At 43.9% G+C, this 24,080-nt stretch overlaps 1 protein-coding gene across 6 annotated transcripts in view; it reads right to left on the reverse strand.

The window, feature by feature from the left end:
• The window catches only part of ppfia2 (PTPRF interacting protein alpha 2), a 639,866-nt gene extending 619,336 nt beyond the window's left edge, over positions 1–20,530 (reverse strand). For all 6 annotated transcript variants that reach the window (XM_070900188.1, XM_070900187.1, XM_070900185.1 and 3 more), the window contains exon 1: positions 19,811–20,530. In XM_070900188.1, the coding sequence (XP_070756289.1) occupies positions 19,811–20,050 (240 nt within the window). In that variant the 5' untranslated portion in view covers positions 20,051–20,530. The remainder of the gene's footprint in view (positions 1–19,810) is intronic.
• Positions 20,531–24,080: the final 3,550 nt, after the last annotated feature.

Here is a 24,080-nt window from a genome sequence, read left to right on the forward strand (position 1 = left end):
GTGGAATTCCCTACCTCAGAGAATTGTTGATGCCAGTTCATTGGATATATTCAAGAGGGAGTTAGATATGGCCCTTACAGCTAAAGGGATCAAGGGGTATGGAGAGAAAGCAGGAAAGGGGTACTGAGGTGAATGATCAGCCATAATCTTATTGAATGGTGGTGCAGGCTTGAAGGGCCGAATGGCCTACTCCTGCACCTATTTTCTATGTTTCTATGAATCTCCCTGCTATCAGCCATTGGGAAAGTTATCGCTAGAGTCCTCCTCAACCGTCTTCTCCCTGTGACTGAGGAGCTCCTCCCGGAGTCGCAGTGCGGATTTTGTCCCCGACGGGGCACAACGGACATGATTTTTGCAGTGCGACAGCTGCAGGAAAAATGCAGGGAACAGCGCCAGCCCTTATACATGGCCTTCTTCGACCTTACAAAGGCCTTTGACACTGTCAACCGCGAGGGTCTATGGAGCATCGTTCTCCGTTTCAGATGCCCCCAAAAGTACGTCACCATCCTCCGCCTGCTCCACGACAACATGCAGGCCATGATCCTTACCAATGGATCCATCACAGACCCACGTCCGGACCAGGGTCAAACAGGGCTGCGTCATCGCCCCAACCCTTTTCTCAATCTTCCTTGCTGCCATGCTCCAACTTGTCATGTATCTATGCGGGCCCATTCATGGGCAAAATGTTCCTCGTAGTTATAGATGCATTTTCAAAGTGGATCGAATGCACCATTTTAAACTCGAGCACAACCTCCACCACTGTGGAGAGCTTCACAACCATGTTTGCAATGCATGGAATCCCTGACATATTGGTCAGTGACAATGGTCCGTGCTTCACCAGCGCAGAATTCCAAGACTTTATAATTGACCACGGCATAAATCACGTCAAGATGGCACCGTTCAAGCCGGCCTCCAACGGCCAGGCGGAGAGAGCAGTGCAAATCATTAAACAAGGCATGCTTAAAATCCAAGGTCCCATGCTGCAGGGTCGCCTGTCGCGACTGCTGCTGGCATACAGATCTCGTCCGCACTCACTGACTGGGATCCCCCCCGCGCAACTGTTGATGAAAAGGACTTTAAAAACAAGGCTCTCATTAATCCTCCCAGACATGCACGAAATCGTTGAGGCAAAGCGCTGTAAGCTGACTGAGTACCATGACAGAAATTCGAGGGGGAGATGGAATGAGATAGGGGACAAAGTGTTTGTACTAAACTATGGCAGGGATCCCAAATGGCTTGCAGGGACAGTAACGGGCAAGGAAGGAAACAGGCTACTGGTAGTACAAATGGACAATGGCAAAACCTGCCAGAGGCATGTAGACCAAGTCAAAAGCAGATTTACCAACAACAGTGCGGAACCAGAGGCAGACTACAATGTGGAACTCGCACCACACCTGGTGGACAGACAGAGGGAACAACCTGAGGAAGGGCAATCCCAACAGACAGCCCAGGCGAGTCAACAGCAATCACACCAATCGAAACAGACAGCCCAGGCGAGATACCAGCAAACACACCCAAAGAAAAACAGACACCAAGGCAAACAACTGAACCACAACTCAGATGCTCCATGCGAGAGCATAGACCACCTGAGAGACTGAACCTATAAAGACAATAAGACCTTGGGGGAGGGTGATGTCATGAATCTTACATTATTATATATAACTGTATCCTAACATGCTATACATGACTGTAATAAGATATGACGTGTAACCACCAGCATACCTTACCACCGGGGGTGCACTTGCAAGAGATAGGTACATAAGGACAGGTCTCAGGCAAGTGCAGCATTCCAGAGCTGTGAAATAAAGGTGCAGGTCCAGAGTGACCTTGACTTCACTACATGTCTCGTGTGAATCTGTACTGAGGGGACAGGACTTTACACAACTCAGTCGACAAGCTCCCTGCTAGATTTGGAACTAAGTGTCTTCTACCGTGAAGACCGATACAAAATATTTGTTCAACGTCTCTGCCATTTCCCTGTTCTCCATTATTACTTCCCCAGTTTCATCCTCCAGGGGACCAACATTTACTTTTGCCACTCTTTTCCTTTTTATGTACCTGTAGAAACTCTTACTATCTGTTTTTATATTTCATACTAGTTTACTTTCATAATCTATCTTCCCTCTCTTTATCATATTTTTAGTCGTTCTTTACTTGCTTTTCAAAGTTTCCCAATCTTCTGGCCTCCCACTAGTCTTGGCCACACTATATGCCCTTGTTTTCAATTTGATACCATCCCTTATTTTCTTAGTTAGCCACAGATGGTTATCCCTTCTCTTACAGTTTTTCCTTCTCATTGGGATATATTTTTGTTGCGAGTTATGAAATATCTCCTTAAATGTGTGCCACTGCTCCATCAGCCATCCCATACTTTAATCTATTTTCCTGGTCCATTTTAGCCAACTCTGCCCTTATATATTTGTAGTGTCCTTTATTTAAGCTTAGGACACTGGTTTGAGATTCAACTTTATTATGCTCCAACTGAATTTGAAATTCAACCATGTTATGGTCACTCATACTTTGAGGATCCTTTACTACAAGATCATTTATTAATCCTGTCTCATTACACAGCACCAGATCTAAGATAGCCTGCTCCCTGGTTGGTTCCGCAACGTACTGTTCAAGGAAACTATCCCGGATACACTCTATGAATGGCTACACTGGCCAATTTGTTTTGTCCAATCAATATGAAGATTAAAATCGCCCATGATTATTGCTGTTCCTTTTTTACTTACCTCCATTATTTCTTGATTTATACTCTGTCCAACAGTGTAGCTACTGTTAGGGGGCCTATAGACTATGCCCACCAGAGACCTTTCCTCCTTATTATTCCTTATCTGCACCCAAACTGATTCAACATCTTGATCTCCTGAGCCAATATCGTTTCTCACTAACGCACTGATCTCACCCTTTATTAACAGTGCTACACCACCTCCTTTTCCTTTCTGTCTGTCCTTCAGAATTGTCAAATACCCCTGAATATTTAGTTCCCAGTCCTGGTCACCTTGCAACCACGTCTCTGTAATGGCTATCGGATCATATCCATTTGTATCTATTTGTGCTGTCAACTCATCTATTTTGTTACGAATGCTATGTGCATTCAGATAAAGAGCTTTTAAATTGTTTTTTTTTTTAACCATTTTTTCCTGCTTTGAGCCCACTTTATGAAACTTTTATGTTTATACGTTCTGTTGCGCTCTGGTTTTCATTTTCCCTAGTGCTACCCTACTCTAGTGTTACCCTGCTCTTCTCCTTATTCTTTGACTTTTTAAATTTTCACTCATCTGAATCCTCCTCCCCACTAATTAGTTTAAAGCCCTCTCTACAGCCCTAGTTATTGGATTCGCCAGGACCCTAGTCCCAGCACGGTCTAAGTTGAGCAGTCCGAACGGAACAGCTCCCTCTTACCCCAGTACTGGTGCCAGTGTCCCATGAACCAAAACCCATTTCTTCCACATCAGTCTTTGAGCCACGTGTTTAACTCTCTGATCTTATTTACCCAATGCAAATATGCTCGTGGCTCAGGTAATAATCCGGAGATTATTACCTTTGTGGTTCTGCTTTTTAATTTGGCCCCTATCTGCTCATACTCCCTCAGCAGAACCTCTTTCTTTGTCCTACATATGTTGTTGGTACCCACATGGACCACGACAACTGGATCTTACCCATCCCATTCCAAGTTCCTCTCCAGCCCAGTCGCAATGTCCTTATTCTGGCACCGGGCGGACATCACAGCCTTTGGGAGTCACGCTCTCGGCTGCAGAGAACCTTATCTATCCCCCTAATAATACTGCCCCCTACCACTACAATGTTTCTTTTTACACCCTCCCCCCCCCCCCTTGAATGACCCCCTGTACCACGGTGCTGTGGTCAGTTTGCTCATCCTCCCTGCAGTCTCTGCTTTCGTCCACACAGGGAGTAAGAGCCTCGAACCTGTTGGACAAGAGCAATAGCTGAGGCTCCTCCATCACTCAATTCTGAATCCCCATGCTTTCCTCACTCGTAGTCACACCCTCCTGTCCCTGACCATGGATCGAATTTGATTTAATTAATCTAATCGGTATGACTAGCTCCTGGATCGTGACATCTAGGTAACTCTCCCCCTCCCTGATGTGTCGTAGTGTCCGCAGCTCAGACTGCAGCTCATCAATATGGATGTGATCTCAATGGCACCCACCAGCTTCCACATGTTGCAGCAGAGACACATCGGCTGCCCTGCCATCTCTAATGTATATAATTAATTAGATTTAGTTTTAAGTTATTAATCCTGGCCCCTAAACTAAGGCCCTTAATATGGGACCTAGTCCACAATTCCAAGAGGGCTGGTCTGTCGGTCGTCTTCCATTCCCTGGATCGGGAGAAGGCATTCAACATGGTGGATCATGAGTATCGTTTCGGGATTTTGACACCCGGATCCAACTTCTGTATGCCGCCGCAGAGTGTCTGCTTAAGGTTAACGGGTCTTTGACAGCGCCCCTTCGCTTCGGTAGAGGGGTGCCCCATGTCCAGCCAGTTATATGCCTACTACATGGAGCCTTTCCGAACCTCTTATGAAAGGACTAGGCGTGGAGGGGGTCACGGTTGACTTGCGGAGGATGTGCAAGCGCCAGCAGGTTCTACTCTGCTGCATCCTCTGTGAGCATCAACTGGGAAATGTTCCAGACTCCTGGTGGGTCGGTGGTAATTGGACTTACTGCTAGAGGAGCTCAAGCTTTTTCTCTGGAGTACCATTCATCTCCTCTACCTGGAAATATAACCTTAGCCTTGCCGAGGAAGCCTGCTGGCGAACTGGCAAGAGCTGGAGGCCAAAGTCACCTTTTGCCTAAGACATTGGACAGGATTGCTCTGAATGCTGTCTTCCAAGGTCTAGTCATAAATCAACTGGTGGACCCTATGCTTTGGTATCGATTGGTCACTTTGATCATAGAATCATAAAAATTTACTGCACGTAAGGAGGCTATTTCGGCCCATCGTGTCTGCGCCGGCTGACCAAGAACTATCCAGCCTAATCCCACTTTCCAGTTCTTGGTCTGTAGCCCTGTAGGTTACGGCACTTTAAATGCACATCCAAATATCCTTTCAATGTGGTGAGGGTTCCTGCCACTACCACTCTTTCAGGCAGTGAGTTCCAGCCCTCCACCGCCCTCTGGGTGAAGAAATTTCCCCTCATATCTCCTCTAAACCTCCCCCCAATTACTTTAAATCTATGCCCCCGGTTGTTGACCCCTCTGCCAAGGGAACCAGGTCCTTCCTATCCATTCTATCCAGGCCCCACATAATTTTACACACCTCAATCAGGTCTCCCCTTAACCTCCTTTGTTCCAAAGAAAACAGACCTACCATCTCCAATCTTTCCTCATAGCCAAAATTCTCCAGTCCCGGCAACATTCTTGTAAATCTCCTCTGCACCTTTTCCAGTGAAATCACATCTTTCCTGTAATGTGGTGACTAGAACTGCACACAATACTCCAGCTGCGGCCTAACCAGTGTTTTGTACAGTTCAAGCATAACCTCCTTGCTCTTGTATTCCATGCCTCGACAATAAAGGCAAGTATTCCATAGGCCTTCTTAACCACCTTATCTACCATGCCTGCTACCTTCAGGGATCTGTGGACCTGCACTCCAAGGTCCCTTTGTTCCTTTACATTTTTCAGTGTCATACCATTCAATGTGTATTCCCTTGCCTTGTTAGACCTCCCCAAATGCTTTACCTCACACTTATCCGGATTGAATTCCATTTGCCACTGTTCTGCCCACCTGACCAATATATTGATATCTTCCTGCAGTCCACAGCTTTCTTCTTCATTATCAACCATACAGCCTATTTTAGTGTAATCTGCAAACTTCTTAATCATGCCCCCAACATTCAAGTCCAAGTCATTGATACATACCATAAAAAATAAAGGACCCAGCACTGAGCCCTGCAGACCTCACTGGATATAGCCTTCCAGTTACAAAAACACCCATCAACCATTACCCTTTGCTTTCTGCCTCTGAGCCAATTTTGGATCCAACTTGCCACTTTGCCCTGGATCCCATAGGCTATTACTTTCGTGACCAGTCTGCCATGTGGGACTTTATCAAAAGCTTTGCTAAAATCCATATACACGACATCATATGCATTGCCCTCATTGACCCTCCTGGTTACCTCCTCGAAAAATTCAATCAAGTTAGTCAGACACAACCTTCCCTTGACAAATCCATGCTGACTGTCCTTGAATAATCCATGTCTTTCCAAATGAAGATTTATCCTGTCCCTCAGGATTTTTTCCAATAATTTTCCACCACTGAGGTTAAGCTGACTGGCCTGTAATTACTCGGTCTATCCATTTCTCCCTTTTTAAAAAAAGTCACAACATTAGCAGTCCTCCAGTCCTCTGGCACCACACGTGTAGCCAAAGAGGATTGGAAAATGATGGTCAGAGTCTCTGCTATTTCCTCTTTTGCTTCTATTATGGTCTCCTTATTTAAGGAAGGATCTACTTGCATTGGAGGCAGTTCAGAGAAGGTTCACGAGATTGATTTCTGAGATGACGGGGTTGACTTATGAAGAAAGGTTGGGCCTGTACTCATTGGAGTTCAGAAGAATGAAAAGTGATCTTATTGAGACATAGAAGATAATGAGGGGGCTCGACAAGGTAGATGCAGAGAGAATGTTTCCACTCATGGGGGAATCTAGAACTAGGGTGCATAGTTTTAGAATAAGGGATCGCCCATTTAAAACTGAGATGAGGAGAAATTTCTTCTCTCAGAGAGTTGTAAATCTATGGAATTCTTTGCCCCTGAGAGTTGTGGAGGCTGGGTCATTGAATATATTTAAGGTGGAGATAGATTTTTGAGCGATAAGGGAATAAAGGGTTATAGGGAGTTGGCAGGGAAATGGAGCTGAGCCCATGATCAGATAGCTATGATCTTATTGAATGGTGGAGCAGGCTTGAAGGGCCAAATGGCCTACTCCTGCTCCTATTTCTTATGTTCTTATGTTCTTAACAGCCTGGGATACATTTCATCTGGGCCTGGGGATTTATCCACTTTCAAAGCTGCTAAGCCCCTTCAAAATTCCTCTCACTATGTTTATCTTGTCTAATATTTCACACTCCTCCTCCTTCATTTGTAAAGTCTGCATCGTCCCTCTCTTTTGTGAAAACGGATGCAAAGTATTCATTAAGAATCCTACCCACGTCTTCCACCTCCACACACAGATTTCCTTTATGGTCTCTATTAGGCCCCACTCTTTCTCTAATTATCCTCTTGCTCTTAATGTATTTATAAAACATCTTTGGGTTTTCTCTGATTTTACTTGCCAACATTTTTTCATGCTCTTTCTTTGCTTTTCTGATATCTTTTTTTATTGCAACCCTGCACTTCTTGTACTCCTCTAGAGTCTCTGCAGTGTTGAGTTCTCGGAATCTGTCGTAAGCTTCCCTTTTTTTCTTTACCTTATCCTGTATGTCCCTTGACATCCAGGGGCTCTAGATTTGTTAGTCCCACCCTTTTTTTTTTAAGGGAACATACTTGCTCTGTGTCCTCAGGATCTCCTCCTTGAATGCCTCCCACTGCTCCGACACTGATTTACCATCAAGTAGCTGTTTCCAGTCCACTTTGGCCAAATCCCATCTCAGCTCAGCAAAATTGGCTTTACCCCAGTTGAGAACTTTTATTCCTGGTCCCCCTTTGTCCTGTTCCGTAACTACCCTAAATCTTACTGAATTATGATCACTAGCACCAAAATGCTCTCCCACTGATACTCCTTCTACCTGCTCCTCTTGATTCCCCAAAACCAAGTCCAGAACCGGGGACCCCCTCCCTTGTTGGGCTTGTTACATACTGGCTAAAGAAGTTCTCCTGAATGCATTTTAGGAATTCCGCACCCTCTGTACCAGTCACACTACCTTTTTCCCAGTTAATATTAGGGTAGTTGAAATCCCTTACTATTACAGCTCTATAGTTTTTGCACTTCACAGCAATTTGACCACATATTTGTTCTTCTATCTCCCTCTGACTGCTTGGGGGTCTATAGTACACTCCCAGTAGTGTGATCACCCCTTTTTTGTTCTTTAATTCAACCCATCTGGCCTCGTTTGATGACCTCTCTAACATATCATCCCTCTCACAGCTGTAATTGGTTATTAATCAATAATGCGACCCCCCCCTCCTTTTTCACCCCTCTCTCTATCCTGTCTGAAAATCCTGTAACCTGGAATGTTGAGCTGCCATATCTGCCCTTCTTTCAGCCATTTCTCAGTAATAGCTATAATATCGTACTCCCAAGTATCAATCTATGCTCTTAGCTCATCTGTCTTATTTCCTATACTCCTTGCATTGAAGTATATACCATTTAGTATTGCCCAACTCCCCAGTTGTCTATTTTCCAGCCCTTGTTTCCTCTGTCTTCCAAATTCACTTTCTACTTCTACTTCGCTGCTGCCCAATACCAGCTTTGCTTCTCTCCCCACTGTATCTATTCTCCGGTTCCCATCCCATGCCAAGCTAGTTTAAACCCTCCCCAACAGGACTAGCAAAACCTCCCACTGAGTTTGTCGCCAAGATACAGAAGAAGCTTGTTGACTTCTTCTGGGACCAAAGGAAACATTGGGTCTCTGCTGCAGTTCTGAATCTCCTACTTAGAGTGGGCGGTCAGGTGCTGGTGTGCATGTGTACCCAGGCTGCAACTTTCCGTCTTCAGATCCTGCAGAGATACCTGTACGTTGAGGATCCTTCCAGAAGCACTGACGACGAATTTATTCCGCAAGCTGCACAGCCTCAATTACGACACAAAAAAGGGGTGATCACACTGGGGTGTAGCCATGCCTCCTTGCAGGGGCTGCCTGTCTTTTACCAGGAGCTAATCAGGATCTGGACCATGGTCACCTCCAGCCGGAGTTCTCCCCCATCAGGAGTGGCAGCTATCTCCTGGAGCCGCTGCTCAGGAATCCGCAACTCCACGACCACGGTTTCTGGTGGCTGGCGTTGGGGATGGCCCCGACTGGCAAGGTGACCAGAGTCGGGGACGTTCTGGTTGGCAAAAGAGCTGGCTGGATATTGCCAGAAGAGCTGGCACTGTGCATGTCCTGACATGGCATCCGATTTGCGGCCAAAGCCATCGACGCTAAAAGAGGCACTGAGCCCTAACTCCACTAGGTGTGTTGAGGAGGCTCAAGTGTTTGGAACGATCCCATCTGAACTGACCCCTATTCAGACGGAATCTTTTATCAGTGCCAGGCCCTGAAACCTGCCTCGGGAACCGCAGTCGCACAGTTTGAGCCATCTCTCGGATATCCCTTCCGAGCCTTTTGAATCTGCACGGAAGAGTTTCCTGTAAGGGCAGCTTTTGCACCCTCTCCACTTTGTCTTCCTCATCTTTCATCCGGACGTACCATCTTGCCATCCAGAGGAGGTAGGGATGCCCAGTGGAGGGCTCTCTATACGGGTGTCCTGCCCTTTTCTATTTAGGTCTTGGCATGGGGGGTGTTGCATGGAGCAGTCCTGTGCAACAAATTTTTAAATAGGTTCACGGACTCCCAGGCTGTCTGCAATTTCTGTGGCGTGGAGGAGTCTGTGTTCCATGTATACACAGAGTGTGAGAGGTTGCAGCCCTCTTCCAATTTTCAAAAGGTCTGCTCCTCAATTTTTGGTTGCACTTCAGTCCCATGTTTCTGATCCTTAGGCATCAGTGCACAGGGGAGTGGTCAGATTGGAGGACCTACTTGTTAGACTGCTCCTAAGCCTGGCCAAGATGGCCATTAACACGTCCAGTAGGTGGCCGGTCGTTTGGCCTGACTGCCTGCCTCTCTTCCGCGGCTATGTTCTCGCCAGGGTGTCCCTGGAGATGGAGTTTGCATTTTTCGGCGGAACACTTGAGGCCTTCCGCAATTGGTGGGCACCGGAGGGACTGGAGTGCTTCATCACCTCCAGAAACAAAATTCTGATTTGATTTTAATTTAAATTCGGGTTAATTTAATAACTTATGATTTATTGGTTGTGCCCCTTTAAAAGGGGACACTTGCTTCCTTTTTTATTGGTGATGGCACCAGCCATCAATCACTGAAATCAACATATAAAAGGTGTAAGCAAGTAAAGACTGGACTCTAGTACTCTATTCTTCACCACCTAGCTGTCTGACTTTTAACACCTGGCCTCCAACCTCCCGACCCCAGCCTTTCCTGTCCCTCCCACCTCTCCGCTCCCTGGCCAAAGACTTAACATCCCCCTCCCCCCACACCCCCAACACCCAACCAGCCACTCAATCTAGGTAGCTGTGGCCAGGAAATGGAGACAAAAAATTTTAATCCAGTCCTTTCGTTAAATTCAGCTCTTCCGAGTTTCCCAAACAGAAAACTTTATCTTCACAAGCACAGCTTGTTATCAGGGGCAGACATATCTGCAACATGTCTATGAATGAAGGTGACCAACTGGGTTACGTCCTCGACTTAGTTCCCTCACCAACTAACACAGTCCCAGTCTGGCAGCTATGCTTTGCTCAGTCAGTGGACGTAACTACTCTTGTGGCAAATACTGGAATCCAGAGTACATTCTGTGCTTTTGCTTCCTTCGTGATGAATGAGTACTGATTTGTCTCTGATATGTACTAAACTGAGGATAGGCAGTTCCAACAATTGTTAAAGTCTCTAGCAATCTCATTCTTCAATTGTCCTACTAATCTTCAATTCAAAGCACAGTAAACATTACTAAGAAAGAACTAGCATTTTTTAGTGCCTTTCATGACTTCAGGATGTCCTTCTCAGGCAATGAAGTACTTTTTGAAGTGTAGTCACTGTTCTAATGTAGGGAAATGCAGCAGCCAATTTTCACACAGCAAAGTCCCACAAACAGCAATGAGACACATGATCAGACAATCTGTTTTAGTGATGTTGATGAAAAGATACATATTGGTCAGGGCACCAGAAGGACTCCCATTCTCATCTCCAAATAGTGCCATGGGAGCTTTTACATCTACCTGATGACACGTCTGACAGTGCAGTGCTCCATCAGTACTATACTAAAGAGTTAGCTATTACTTCATTAATGAGTAAATGGTGCTTGATAAAGTTGATAATGACTACTTAGTTATGAAAAAAAATTTTCACACACAAATAGCATTGTTCAGCTGAAATCTTTTCATGTCTAAATTAAGGGCATTTTTGACAGGTATTTAGGAAAAGGTGAAACATTGTTCTCACGGGCTCTGTACAAAGTGCATTTTGCTTTAATTTTACAAAGTGGCTAGTCAAGTTAATGAACTCAAATTTGTACTTTACAGGTTCATATTTGTTTTTGGCTATTTGTTTTTAACTAAACCCTACAGATACAAAGTAATGAATGTAACTAATTTAAATCTGCTATGTTAATTAGTTTAATGAAAGATTCATTGAAAAGAAATACAACATTCTATTATTAGACCCTGGCCAGAATTTTCCCGTTGCTATGTGTGGGGGTTTGGAGGCGGGTCGGCTGTAAAAATAGCAAAGATATCAGCATGTCAGGAACCAGTTGTCATCCCGCCTCTTCGTGCCTTTAACTTGGACGCGTTTGCCAGTGCGCCACGCTCCCGATCGGGAGAGGCAGGCGACCTAATTAAAGTCATTAAATCCTTGTTATCAGACCCTTAACAGGGTTTTTAAACTGCAGCTTCTGAATTGAATGGCATGAGCACAAGAAGCATGCTGCTCGGGAACCTCGCCTGTGAAGGGGAGGCTGAGGTTCAGTGGTCGTTTTGAGAGAGTATTAATTGACAGCTGGAAAAAACAGATAAATATACGCACCTTACACTTCATTAGTTGCCTAAGGGAAAGGCTGTTGATGACTCCATTTTGGCAGATTTAGGTTTCTGGAGTTTGCATATCACTTTGGCAACCTCAGAAGCCAATCCCTCAATCTCTCACCACAGTGCTGCTTAGTGTTAGAACATTGAGGGATTGGCCCTCTGATCACTACTTCATCTGCTATTTACTACATCAGCATGGGTACCGCTTATAGTGTTTCACCTTGGTCCTCAAAATCGCACTAAGGTGAGCACCACCACCAACACCAACCGCAACAGCAGCCTTCTCCTCAATGACCTGACACTCTAAAGGAGAGAGGGAGGCACCACAGGGCTGCAGCCGGAGACGATACCCCCAACACAGGGCATGACTGAGCAGCAGTGCTTCAGCAGGCTCAGGCTGTCACGCCAGGTTGTCGCTGACATTTGTAACTTGCCGGAACAAGACCTAGTGGACACTCCTCGCCAGTGGCTGCCAAAGTCATCACCGCCTTCAACTTCTTCACCTCAAGCTCCTTCCAGGGATCTTCAGCAGACAGTTGCAGGATCTCCCAGTCGGCCACCCACAGATGCATCACACAGGTGACTGATGCCATGTTTCACAAGTCAGTCAATTATATCAACTTTGCCACTGATGAAGCCACTGTTAGTGAGCGGGCGCTTGGCTTTGTGGTTTTGGCTGATTTCCCGCAGGTGTAGGGCATCATTGATTGCACACATGTGGCCATGAAGGCACCCCATCATCACCCAGGAGAGTTTGTAAATTGCAAAGGCTTTCAGTCCCTCAATTTGCAGCTCGTCTGCAACCATAAAAAGATGATTATGCATGTGTGCGCCAGATTCCCAGGCAGCTGTCATGACCCTTTCGTCCTGCGCCAATCCACCCTCCCTCAGCTCTTCGCACTTCCAACCAGACATACTGGTTGGCTGCTTGGAGACAAGGGCTATCCACTGGAGACGTGGCTCATAACACCCCTGAGAAGGCCAAGTACTGAGGCCAAGGAGCGGTATAATGAGAGTCACATGTCCACCAGATGTGTCATAGAGCAAGCAATAGGCATGCTGAAGATGAGCTTCAGATGTCTTGACAGGTTTGGAGGAGCCCTACAGTATGCACCAGCCAGGATCTCCAGGATCATCGTCGTCTGCTGTGCGCTGCACAACATAGCGCAGCAGCAAGGATTGGAGCTGCAGGAGGATCATGGCGCAGAGCACACAGCCTCTTCAGATGATGATGAGGAGGAGGAGGAGGAGGAGGACAAGCAGCTGGAAGACAAGAAGGAGATGGAAGCTGGGATGCAGCTGCCACCAGCAGTGGTGCACATTGCCGCCTGGGATGGCCTCATCATGGCCAGATTTACTTAAATTGCTGCAATGCAACCACATGCTTGCCACATGCTGTACTAACACAACAACACCATAAAGCATCCCTACAATGTCCAAGTCATTGCTCTCACTCAAAAATCCAATGCTCAAGGTTGAATAATGCATCACAATTCACTCCAAGTGGCAAAGCCACTTCCAAGGTTTGAGGAAATGGACAAGACAAGTGGTGTAAAGAAAATCATTTCTGTGTCCAATCAAAACAACTAAAACTTAACACTAACATTTGTTGATACACCCATGTGCATGTCTTTGTGCATCAACTTGTGTCACTTTTCATTTGCGAGTGCTTTTAACAGGTGCAACTCCTGTGGCTTCAGCAGACATAGTTGCAGGCTGCTGACTTCCCCGTTATGACTGCATAGATATTTTTGGCGGACGTCCTCTGGGTTTTCGAGCCTGTGATGGCCCCGCCAAAGTCTGCTCGTCCTGCAACTGTACAGGGACAGACTCGGACATCGGGATCCGAGGAAGCATCTAGGGCTGTGACTGAAAAGGAGGCAATGGGGGCAAAGTGGGAACACTTTGAGAAGAGCCCCTGCTTCCATGTCCCTTCTCATCATCATCCCTTTCATAGGCCACCCACACTTCCCTGCTAGCAAGAGCACCTTGCTACACAGCAATGGGGCAATGAACGCCTAAGTCTACGTTTACACCCCTCCTTGAGAGGAGCTCTCATGTGAGTGACACATTTGCTGCTCCATGCAGGTGGCCATTCTTTCTATGGAAGAGAACAACATCGCCTGTGACATGGTGGTGCTCATGTTGGAGATGGACTCCTCCATTCTCTGAAAATTTGCAGACATCACGGCTGCAACAGATGCCAGATCCCTCATGCAATTGTATCTGCCCCTTCAAGATCACTCTGTTTTTCGATGGCCCCCGAAGTTCATCGTCTGCATGGAGCTCAACAAAGTTTGGAGCGTCCTACGCCCTCCGGCAAGGAATATCTGCTGCTGTCCCTGTCAACACCATCTGCTCTTGCTTATTTGTGAATTGTGAGACACTAGGTAACAACTCTACTCTATGGCGCAAAAGATCCACCGTATGGCGTATCTGCGCTGGTGCTCGGTGTGCTTGGGTCTGCTGACGCTGCACCCTCAGAGGCTGAGGTTCCTCCGGCTGGACAGTGGTGGGGCAGTTGATGGACCTGTGGGAGAATAAAGAGATGAATTAGAAGTGCTGTAATAAGAATGAGTAACATTACCATTATGCACATAACGACATTTCACTGGCTGCTGAAATCACTCACCATATGTATGCTATCTAGCTTTATGAGATGTGATTCTGTTACCAGATTGCTGAGATGTGCCCCTCTCTCTATTTCCCACCGCCAGCATCTCTCGAGTTCCTGAAATTTCCAGAGCCGCATCCTCTGCTGCTGTGAGGTGTGCAATCACTGGAGGGCCACCTCCCAGTTCTCTCCCTCTCCCTATTGTTGTGGGCTCTTTTCTCCTGCAAGGAGGGAAAGAAGAGAAGTTTGAATGACCATGATGGAATAACTGTAAGGAATGGATGGGTTACATCTGTAGAGGATAACTATCAGGGAGTGGGGTGCCAATGATAATTGGCCTCCTTCTGTGGTGTTACTTGGTATGATTGCATTAGGATGAGGGTGAGTGTGAGGAGTGGTTAGTCAGATGGGGATATGAGCATGTACATAAAGAGAGAGGGATGGGTGAACATGCAAGGTATGTTGGTTTAAGGAATGATGTGCAGGAGTAAGCTTGGGTAGGCATGGGGATGTGTTGACAGGCACTTCAGGATGAGGGGGAGTGCGGCATTGCACTCACCTTTCCTGACCTCTCAAGACCATTGAAGCGCTCCTGACCACATCCCTGCTACTGACCTCCTCATATCCAGCCAGGCTCTTTGTTGCTTGTGGAGGTCTATTTGCCTGCGTGCTCTGCCAGCCTCCATTAGAGTATGTAAGGAAGAATCTGAGAACAGGGGTGCAGCCCTCTGCCTTTGGCTATCCATGTTCAAAAGTTGTCTCTCTCCTGTGTCCTTTCTTTGACATCTTCCACCCTCCTCTGGAGATCTTCAAGTGACTTCTGTGCAAGGCTGCTTTAAATATGGGCATGGAAACGAGTCATCGATGATGTCATCAGACCCTCACCATTTAATAGGTTCGAGAAGCGTGCATGACTCTCAATTGGGGCCATTAAGTGAAAGTCAGTCTGAGCATCGTGTTGCTGAAAATATTGCGTTTCAGACCTACTACGCTGCCCGCACGCACCCAACCCGACACAAAGATGAAAATTCTGGTCCATGTTACTAAGTTAGGAATTGTCTTAGTGAAATGTGCAACAACAATAAAACTATGGAAGATATTCATTGTACAATTCTAGCTGTTTTATTGATGTATATATTTTAATAAACACTAAAATAGTAAATTCAGTATTCAGTAAAACTGAAGTAGCAAACTAGTTATTTTTTTTTGAAAAAGCACCAAGAATGAAGGTACAGCAAAATAAAAACAAATATCATAGATATCAGTTAATTTTCTGTTAATTTAATTCCCTATTAGAATATATATTATTTGATTATGTTTTCTCTCACTGTTTTGCTCTACAACAGGGTGCATTAAAAGTTAACATATGTATATTCTTAGGTCCCAAAGTGTGACTATGTAAAGTAGAGGATAGTTTATGAGTTGTCATATGCCAATCACTGCACTCTCAACACATACATGAAGAAAAAGATCCAAGTCATTACTGATTACCTTACCGGAGCCACTGCCAGCTACAGGCTAACAATCAGTCTCAAGGAATGCAAAATTCTGACCCTGATTGTAACTCCAGGTGGATTTTGGGTGGGTGGGTAATAAGGCGAGTTTGAAACTCATCTGCTGCCCCAGTATTTTAGCTTCTAGGCCTCATCAGAAACTCACAGGCAGATGGCAGAACAAGCTCAAGGGGCTAAATGGCCAACTTGTGTTTCTATGCTCCTATGTTCCACAGTCTAATGTCCTACATATCAGTGAAAGTGCTGAGTGGCAGTGGCGCAGCAGGAGCGGCAAGTATTTCCTTCTCGCAGCTGTCTGCTTCCTCGTAGATCCCTCAACCAATACTAATTACAATGCCAGAAAGCCAGTTTAGCCAGACTGCCCAGGTAGTAGCCAAATTGCTACAGGCTGCAGCTGAGCCCTCAGATAGGCTCATTGATATAAAGGTTGGCTGAATGGTTCCAATGTTCATTAAAGCAAAATCAAGACAGTGATGAAGGTGTAATAAGGACTGTTAATCCCAAGGGTTTTTTTCCTGAGCATTGGTGATTGAGAAGGCCACTGAAAGCGCTGCGCTATCTACTGCTCCCTATTCTGTCTAGCAGCAATACTTTCTGCTGGCACTTCTTCCTGTTGTTCTACCTCGCCTTCATCCAATTTGTCTAGGCTTCATGATGTTCCTGGGGGTCCCATGATTCTCACTGTACCTGTGTTGCTCAGGTGTGGTGGGGTTGCGATGGGTGTCATCAGCAATGTGCTGCGGGGGGGGGGGGGGCGGGGGGTGGTGGTATTCATTGTCCCCTAGCAGCCATTCTCTGACATTCCTGGATGGATGGAAAAGTGGGGGCTGGATCAATGTCACAGAATGAAGGTGCATAGCAGCAGCCAGCGAAACTCACACTGTTTTATCCTTCTGTGGCAATCACACACCAGTTGGATAGTGATGTAGTAGCCTTTCCTGTTGAAATAAGCTGCTGGCTTGTCTTCTATTGCCCTGATAGCTACATGAGGAACATGAAGGAAGCCCGTCACTGTTGCACATCCCGGAGTTCTCTAATTCTGGTTGTTGGTGCCCATTGCAAAGATGATGTGCTGGTTTGCTCTATCAGGGAGAGCACTGATGACTTCTTTGATGCAGCTGTGCACTGTGGTCTGAGAGATATGGGTGATGTTGCCTATAGCAGCCTGAAAGTGATTTTGACAATCAATGGTAATGCATGAACCCCTGGTCCAGCAGGCAGCAGGCCTTGCATAAGTCAGTAACAGCCTGCCTGGTTACATGCAGCCTTCTCCTGCACTACTCTTCATGAATATCCAAGAATGCAACTCGACCCATAGACCTGTGGGCTGGGTGAGGCCTTTAATCAGCAGCTATCTTCTAACAGGCCTCTCTGCTGCTTACCCTGGTTCTTCTGCCGGCTGCTGCTCCTCTTCCTCCCAACTGTTCATTGCAAAAACAGCACCCATGATAAGCAGAGAACTTAATGAAGATAGGTAAGGGGTGGGGGGGATCTGAAAGAAGCTACATAGAAGCTCAGAATTGTCATAGAAATGCACTATTTATAATGGTTCACAGATCTTAATGATCAGAGTGTCTGCAGTGCTCTTTTGAATTCAGCTTGCAGTCATTTCAGTCAGTTTGTCACACCAATTCCACTAGCTTATACTTAGCAAGTTTACCTCTGGGCAGAACTTCTGACCACTGAGCTAATATAGCGTCAGGATTCAAATAATGCCATCAGACTCCTATTTGAATTTATTAATTAGGCACCTGTCTGTTTCTGGTGGGTGCGTTTCCAATCTGAGTCAGCACCAGAGATAAAATGGCGGTTGGTGAGTTTCTGACAGGAATGGGACAATAAGTCGATTTTAAGCACTCACCCGCCATGTTGCCCCAAGCAAGTTGAATGTGGTCTAGAAGTTTGTAGAAATGGGTAATATCATCTCCAACAATGGCATTATTGACCAAGAGGTTACCAGCTACATCAAGAAAACAAGTGCATTCTTCAGATTTCTTAGGAAATGGCTGACTGACCAACAGAACATAAAATTACTCATAGTCACACACCTGTCATCTACACCCTTTTGTGTAGCTATGTCTTGGATCTACCACAGAAAGTTTTTCAAAGAACATGACAGATTCCATGGACGTTAACTCCATGTAATCCTGCAATCTAAGCAGTGTTTTCACACTGAATCCTAATTCTCAAACTGCCATGAGGGAATTTGAACTCCATTTCTTTGGATTATAAATCCTGTTGGATTACACAACTGCACAATAGAAAGGAAAAGAGAGGATGCCCAACCTGCCAGTGAATACCACCAATGCTATAAATACAACAGGTTTCTGCTCATGTATGGACCTGAGTCCATGATCGGATCAGCCATGATCGTATTAAATGACGGAGCAGGCTCGAGGGGCCGTATGGCCTACTCCTGTTCCTATTTCATATGTTCTTATAACCATTTATGTGCACATATATAATGGGGAAACACAAATATGACCTAAAAATTCCATCAAAATCTTGCTCACAATTAACAATTAGCATGAAAATAAACAGTCCAGTAACAATCCATACTAAAAAATGGATATATGACCCACTAAGTATATGTTAGATTAAAAAAGGCAAGCTGAAGAATATAGAAAGAAATGTGTTACATGGAAGTATGGTTCGCAACAACCAAACTATACTGAAAGACAACCATGCTACACCAAAATATTATTTTATGCAATGTAGTTTCAATACATTAACACTGGTAAAAGTCCTTGGATATATACAGAATAGAAATGGTGCATTTTATTGATATCATTTGATAATACTTCACATACAACTCTTCCCAAATCTAAACTGCTGTTGTGCATCTTTTCAAATCAGTTATTTTTTTCTCAAAAAAGACTCATTCCAGTGAGATATACACTTTGACACTAACATATTAGTTTGCTGTTATGTTCCATACTTTAATAAAACATCCATGGTTTGGTTCCTTGTCTGAATATTTTTAGGTACCTCAAAATAAGACACTGATTATATGAAACATCTATATCAATGCTTTAACTTGTGTAAATATTGATTTCAGCTTTGACCATCTCCCTTTTGAATATGTTTCTGGTGTTTACATATCTTTACATTTCACAAGAATTTAGTTGCAACAATAACAATGAGCCTCAAAATCACATTCTCCAGTGATGTGGTCGACATGCATATTACTTTTGCACAGGATTACCATGAAACTGTTGCATGAGAATTCTACAAAAGCATCGGGAAACCTCCACAGTCCAATATTTACTAGTTTATCATTAAAAATGAAAACTTTTTCATTGTTTTACTTAACATTTTGAGCAATCCAATAGTTTATGCATACACAGCTATTAAACATTGTTTTTCACTAATATAAATTCTGGACTTTGAGAATAATTCAATATTTATTAAACACAACCTATTGGTAAACAATTTAAATTATTTGTCAAATTGTGTATTTTTAATTTAGTAAATTTAGGAATAGTATAATATATTTTGAAAAAATTGAAAATATTTAGTCCGATTACTAGTAACAATCACTGTAAACCAGATCATAAATTAGATTTTATATTCCTGACAAAATTGCAATTTAAAATTAATGGATTAAGCATCTTTCGTTCACCAATTCCCCCTTTAAACCATTGCACTTAGTAACATAATCGTGATATACCCGCCAAACTACACGATATTGATAAATTCAGTGGATACTGAACGGGCAGCCAAGTGCATCATTGGTAAAAGGCTACAGCATGTACCCACTTTAGAAAACCTAATGCAAACATCTGGATGCCCCTGGTGGTAAAAGTCATGAAGACAAAAATCGAGAAGCAGAAAGATGGCTCTACAGTTGCAATAATGCACAATTATCGGTAGTTATTACAGATTGTAGCATTGCTTTAAGAAGTCCGAGGTGCCTACCTGGGGCAGTGCAGAGTTAAGCTGGCGCTGCAAAGAGTCCCTGTCGTAGATGACATCCTCTAGTTTGCCTTGTGCCAGCGCCAAGCTCTCTTGGGTCTCCCGGAGGGTGTCGAGCAACCGGTCGCGTTCATCCAGCATGTTCACCATCAGCTGCTCGAAATTGGAGTCCTCCGAGCTGCTCTGGGAGCCCCTCTGGCTGAGGGTGTCCTCGCTGATCGTGGGCATCACCTCACACATCATCGTCCTCTCACTCCCTCAGGCTGGCAGCCGGGCAAAGAGCTTTACAGCGCAAAACTGGCAATAGAGGGAAAAAAAAACGAAATAAAATCCGCGGGCACACACCAAAATAGGTGGACTTTAGTTCAGGAGGAGGGGGATGCTCGCCATTCCTCCTCTCTGCCCGAGTGACATTTCCAGCCCGTTGGTGCTGACACGTGCACACCCCTCTTTTTTTTTTAAATGTCTTTAACTCTCTCGGTCTTTTTTCCACCCCCTCCTCTTCAGAGATGAACAATGACAACCGCAGCCCCCGGCCGCCGCCGCTCCACTCTTGCGCATTTCTCCGCTCACATCCTCGAAAGCTTCTCAATCAAACCGGTTTTTTTTAAATTTTAAAAACCCAACCGAACCGGCGGCAACGGTCGGTGAGGCGAAGGCTTTGCTCTCGACCCGATTGGTCCGTTCCCTCGCCCGCTTGTCACCGCGATGATCAAGATGACAATCACTTGAGGAACAGGTAAAGAATAATAAATAAATACTAATAATTCTCATTTTTTTTTTCTCATTAATTTTTTTTAAAAAAAAGGAAAAAAGATGTGACTGGAAATTGTAAAGCGGGCGCCTGAAGATGGCAAGTTGCAGGCGGGCTCGAGCCAGAGGAGGGGAGGGGGCGCGCGCCGGGTAACGCGGGACTCAGTCAGCGCGCGAGCCCACATCGCGCGTCTGCAAGCCTTTATTTCCCCATCATTTTATATTCTGTGCGTGCATGTCTTAAACATAAATAAACGACTCGCCCGGCTCCTTGCAATTGTGGAGTTCATTGTATTTTTTTTTACTCACCGACTCGACTGGCACCATCACAGTCCGTTTACTATACCGAGCATCATATATCTGTGTGTGTGTGTGTGCAACATGTGATGGTGAATCGTGTGTATATTATATCCTGAGCAAGGTGGGCGTATCCGGAGTTTATTTGGCATTACCTCATGCCCGGCTTCGAAGCTGTCAAGTGCTGCACCTACAGAATTAACAGCAACCCTCCGCCCTCATCCAGCTGTTTAGCGTGTACCTTTTTTCAAGTGTGTGTCTGGGGGTTTTCCACAACTGTGTGTAGAAATGGTGTGCAGATTGTATTTTTTTGGAGAATGTTTTATCTGATTTTTTTCCTTTATTTTTGCTGCTGCTGCCAAACAAATCAACATCGCCCTGTTGTAGTGTAAAAGGTAGCGATTAGCAGAAACCAGATGCAGAACACGTGCCACTCCCAGGATCAGCACGGTAGAAATATCTGTAATATCTGTAAATGTCACCGCTTTGAGCGCCCTCTAAAGCAGCAGCAGGCTTTCTCAACAATGATGTCATTGTTAAGTATGGACTCAAAATGTTGCATGCATGCATGCATGCATGCGGATTGATCTAACATGCATGACTGGTGCCTTTCCTTATCTGTAATTTTCAATCAGATGGGACACTCATTAAGAAAGCACTAGCTGGCATATGAACGAATTGTAGTAATAATAATTTCCCTGGCAAAAGACTGTCGCAATCCAAATGAAATCAGAGAATGCAAATCACAAAGCACAAATACGCTATTTACAGTTTAAAGTGCTAAAGAGACTTCGGATGATATGAGAGGGTTGGACAATAGCCATCACTCTCACCACTTCAAAATTGCATACAAGAATACATAAAGTTCCGCGTAAATCATCGTGTTCTCTCTGATACATAGTCGTCTCCGGCAAGACCTATCTTGAAAAGTAATGATGATGCTTATGGGATATAAGATTATATTTGTTCCCTGAAAACTTATCTAACTGAAAACATTATTTTATTGAATCGCCTAAAATTCATGTCCTGGGCACTGTTCTGGTTAACAACATCATTATATTAAATATGGATGATCAAAGGAACAGAGATAGTTATATAGAATACAAATAGTATGATCAAAACTTCGGTAAGCATTTTTTCAGGTGGGATTGCAATATTAAAAACTTGGAGATGGCATTCCCCTGGTCGGAAAAAAATGGACATTTAGTTCATAAAATTACTGGAGAGTGTAATATTTTCGATTTGCAAATGCGAAAAATGCAATTTGTTAGCGAAAGTAAAAAGTATCAGTCAATCGCAATACACCCGGAATAGTGATATTTTCCTGCTTGTGAAGCAACAATCGAGCCTTTAGCTCTTTAGATATTTTTTTTAAGTTTGAAAATCCACCTCTTTTCAAAGTGAGCTTTTTAGACTACATCCAGGACGACTTTGGACCCATTGCTAGCCCAACGAGGAAATAAGCATTGTTTGACTTAGTTCTGAAAAATGAAGTGAGACAAATAACTGATGTGAAAATAGTAGAATTATTGAGAAATAATGATCACAATATAGTTAGGTTCGAAACAATAATGATAATGAAGAGTGCTGGATAGAAAAAAGACAAAATTCATCAAGATAAAATGGGATATGACAACATTGACAAAACAGAAAAGTGATCACACAGGTTGATTGATCAGCAATAGGAAATCTTCAAATATAAGATACATAGAGTACCAAATAAATACATTCCTACATGGTGAAAATAGGGTGTAACAAAGCATAGAGTTTGAAAACTAAATTGAAACTTGAAGAAAAGCATACAATAAAGTTTTAGTTAATCATTCAAGACTAAAGAACATGTAATAGGGAGGTGAAAAGTAAGATTAGAAGGGCTAAAAGGGAACATGAAAAGAAACTAGATAATATAAAAGGAAATAATAGCAATAGCTTCCTAAGCATAAAAAAAGCAAAAGAATAGTTAAAAAGACTGTAGGACCACTCAGAGGAAAGAGGAGTCTAATATAAGGTCAGCCTTGGCTCAGTGAAAGCCCTCTTGCCCCATTCTAAAGACTTGAGACATTATTTCACCTGGCACTTTAATGCAGTACTGAGGGAGTGCTGCACTGTCAAAGGTGCTGTCTTTCAGATGAGATTTTAATCAGGTCCTATCTGCCTTCTGAGGTGGACATACACAATCATATGACACTATTCAAAGATGAGCAGGGGAGTTCTACAGGTATCCTAGCCAACATTTAACCCTCAATCACCACCACCAAACGCAGTTTAATTGGTCATTTATCTCATTGTTGTTTGTGGGATCTTGCTGTATACGAGTTGGCTGCCACATTTCCCTACATTATGATCGTGACTACACTTCAAAAATAATTCACTGGCCATGAAGCACTTTGAGATGACCTGAGGTCATGAAAGGCACTATATAAATGCAAGTTCTTCCTTTCTAATTTTGAAAGATGAAGATATGGTGGTTTTATTAAATAAATATGTTGTATTCATTCTTACAAATGTTTTTACAAAGGTGGTGGAAGTTAAAATGTGGTATCGTTAAAATTTTAAATTGCAGACGGCAAGGACACCTGCCCCAAGCTGGTGGGATCCTCTTTAAATATATAGATCAGGCTCCGATGATGCCAGATACTTGATACATACATTAGCCATAACTAAGATCATGTCAATTATTTTAATCAAAAACTGCCCAAAGGAAGGTCATAGTGAACGCTCAATACAAATTAGGGAACACTTAATTTTAAACATGGATAATATTTTGAAGAAATATAATTTTCCTTCTACATAATTGTAATCTAGTAATAATTTCCTTTCTCCAATCAGCAACAAAAGCAGTTGGCGAATGAATCCACATGCATCCCACTCAGTACTGAAAGTGTATAATAAATACAGTGGCAATATTTAAGCTGAATTTATCTTACACCAGACGGACTCCCATATGTTTTCATCAAGAGAGCAACTGAGATCTTTCTCACAGATGTTCTTCAGTATGGCAAACCTGTGATCGTCAGCCAAATCTACTGATAAAAGTATTGAAGTAAGAAACCAACTCTGGTGGTGTGGTTCTTTATTCATGGCTGGGAGAGGTATGCATAAAGGATAAATAATTCAGTAAATCCAATAAAATGTTTCTGATATAAGAATCAATGCATAAGAATCAGTATTTAATATAATTAGATTTTAGAAAAGCATTTAAGATAGGAGAAAACTATAGAAA

Source organism: Pristiophorus japonicus, chromosome 15, assembly GCF_044704955.1.
Source record: "Pristiophorus japonicus isolate sPriJap1 chromosome 15, sPriJap1.hap1, whole genome shotgun sequence".
NCBI lineage: Eukaryota > Metazoa > Chordata > Chondrichthyes > Pristiophoridae > Pristiophorus > Pristiophorus japonicus.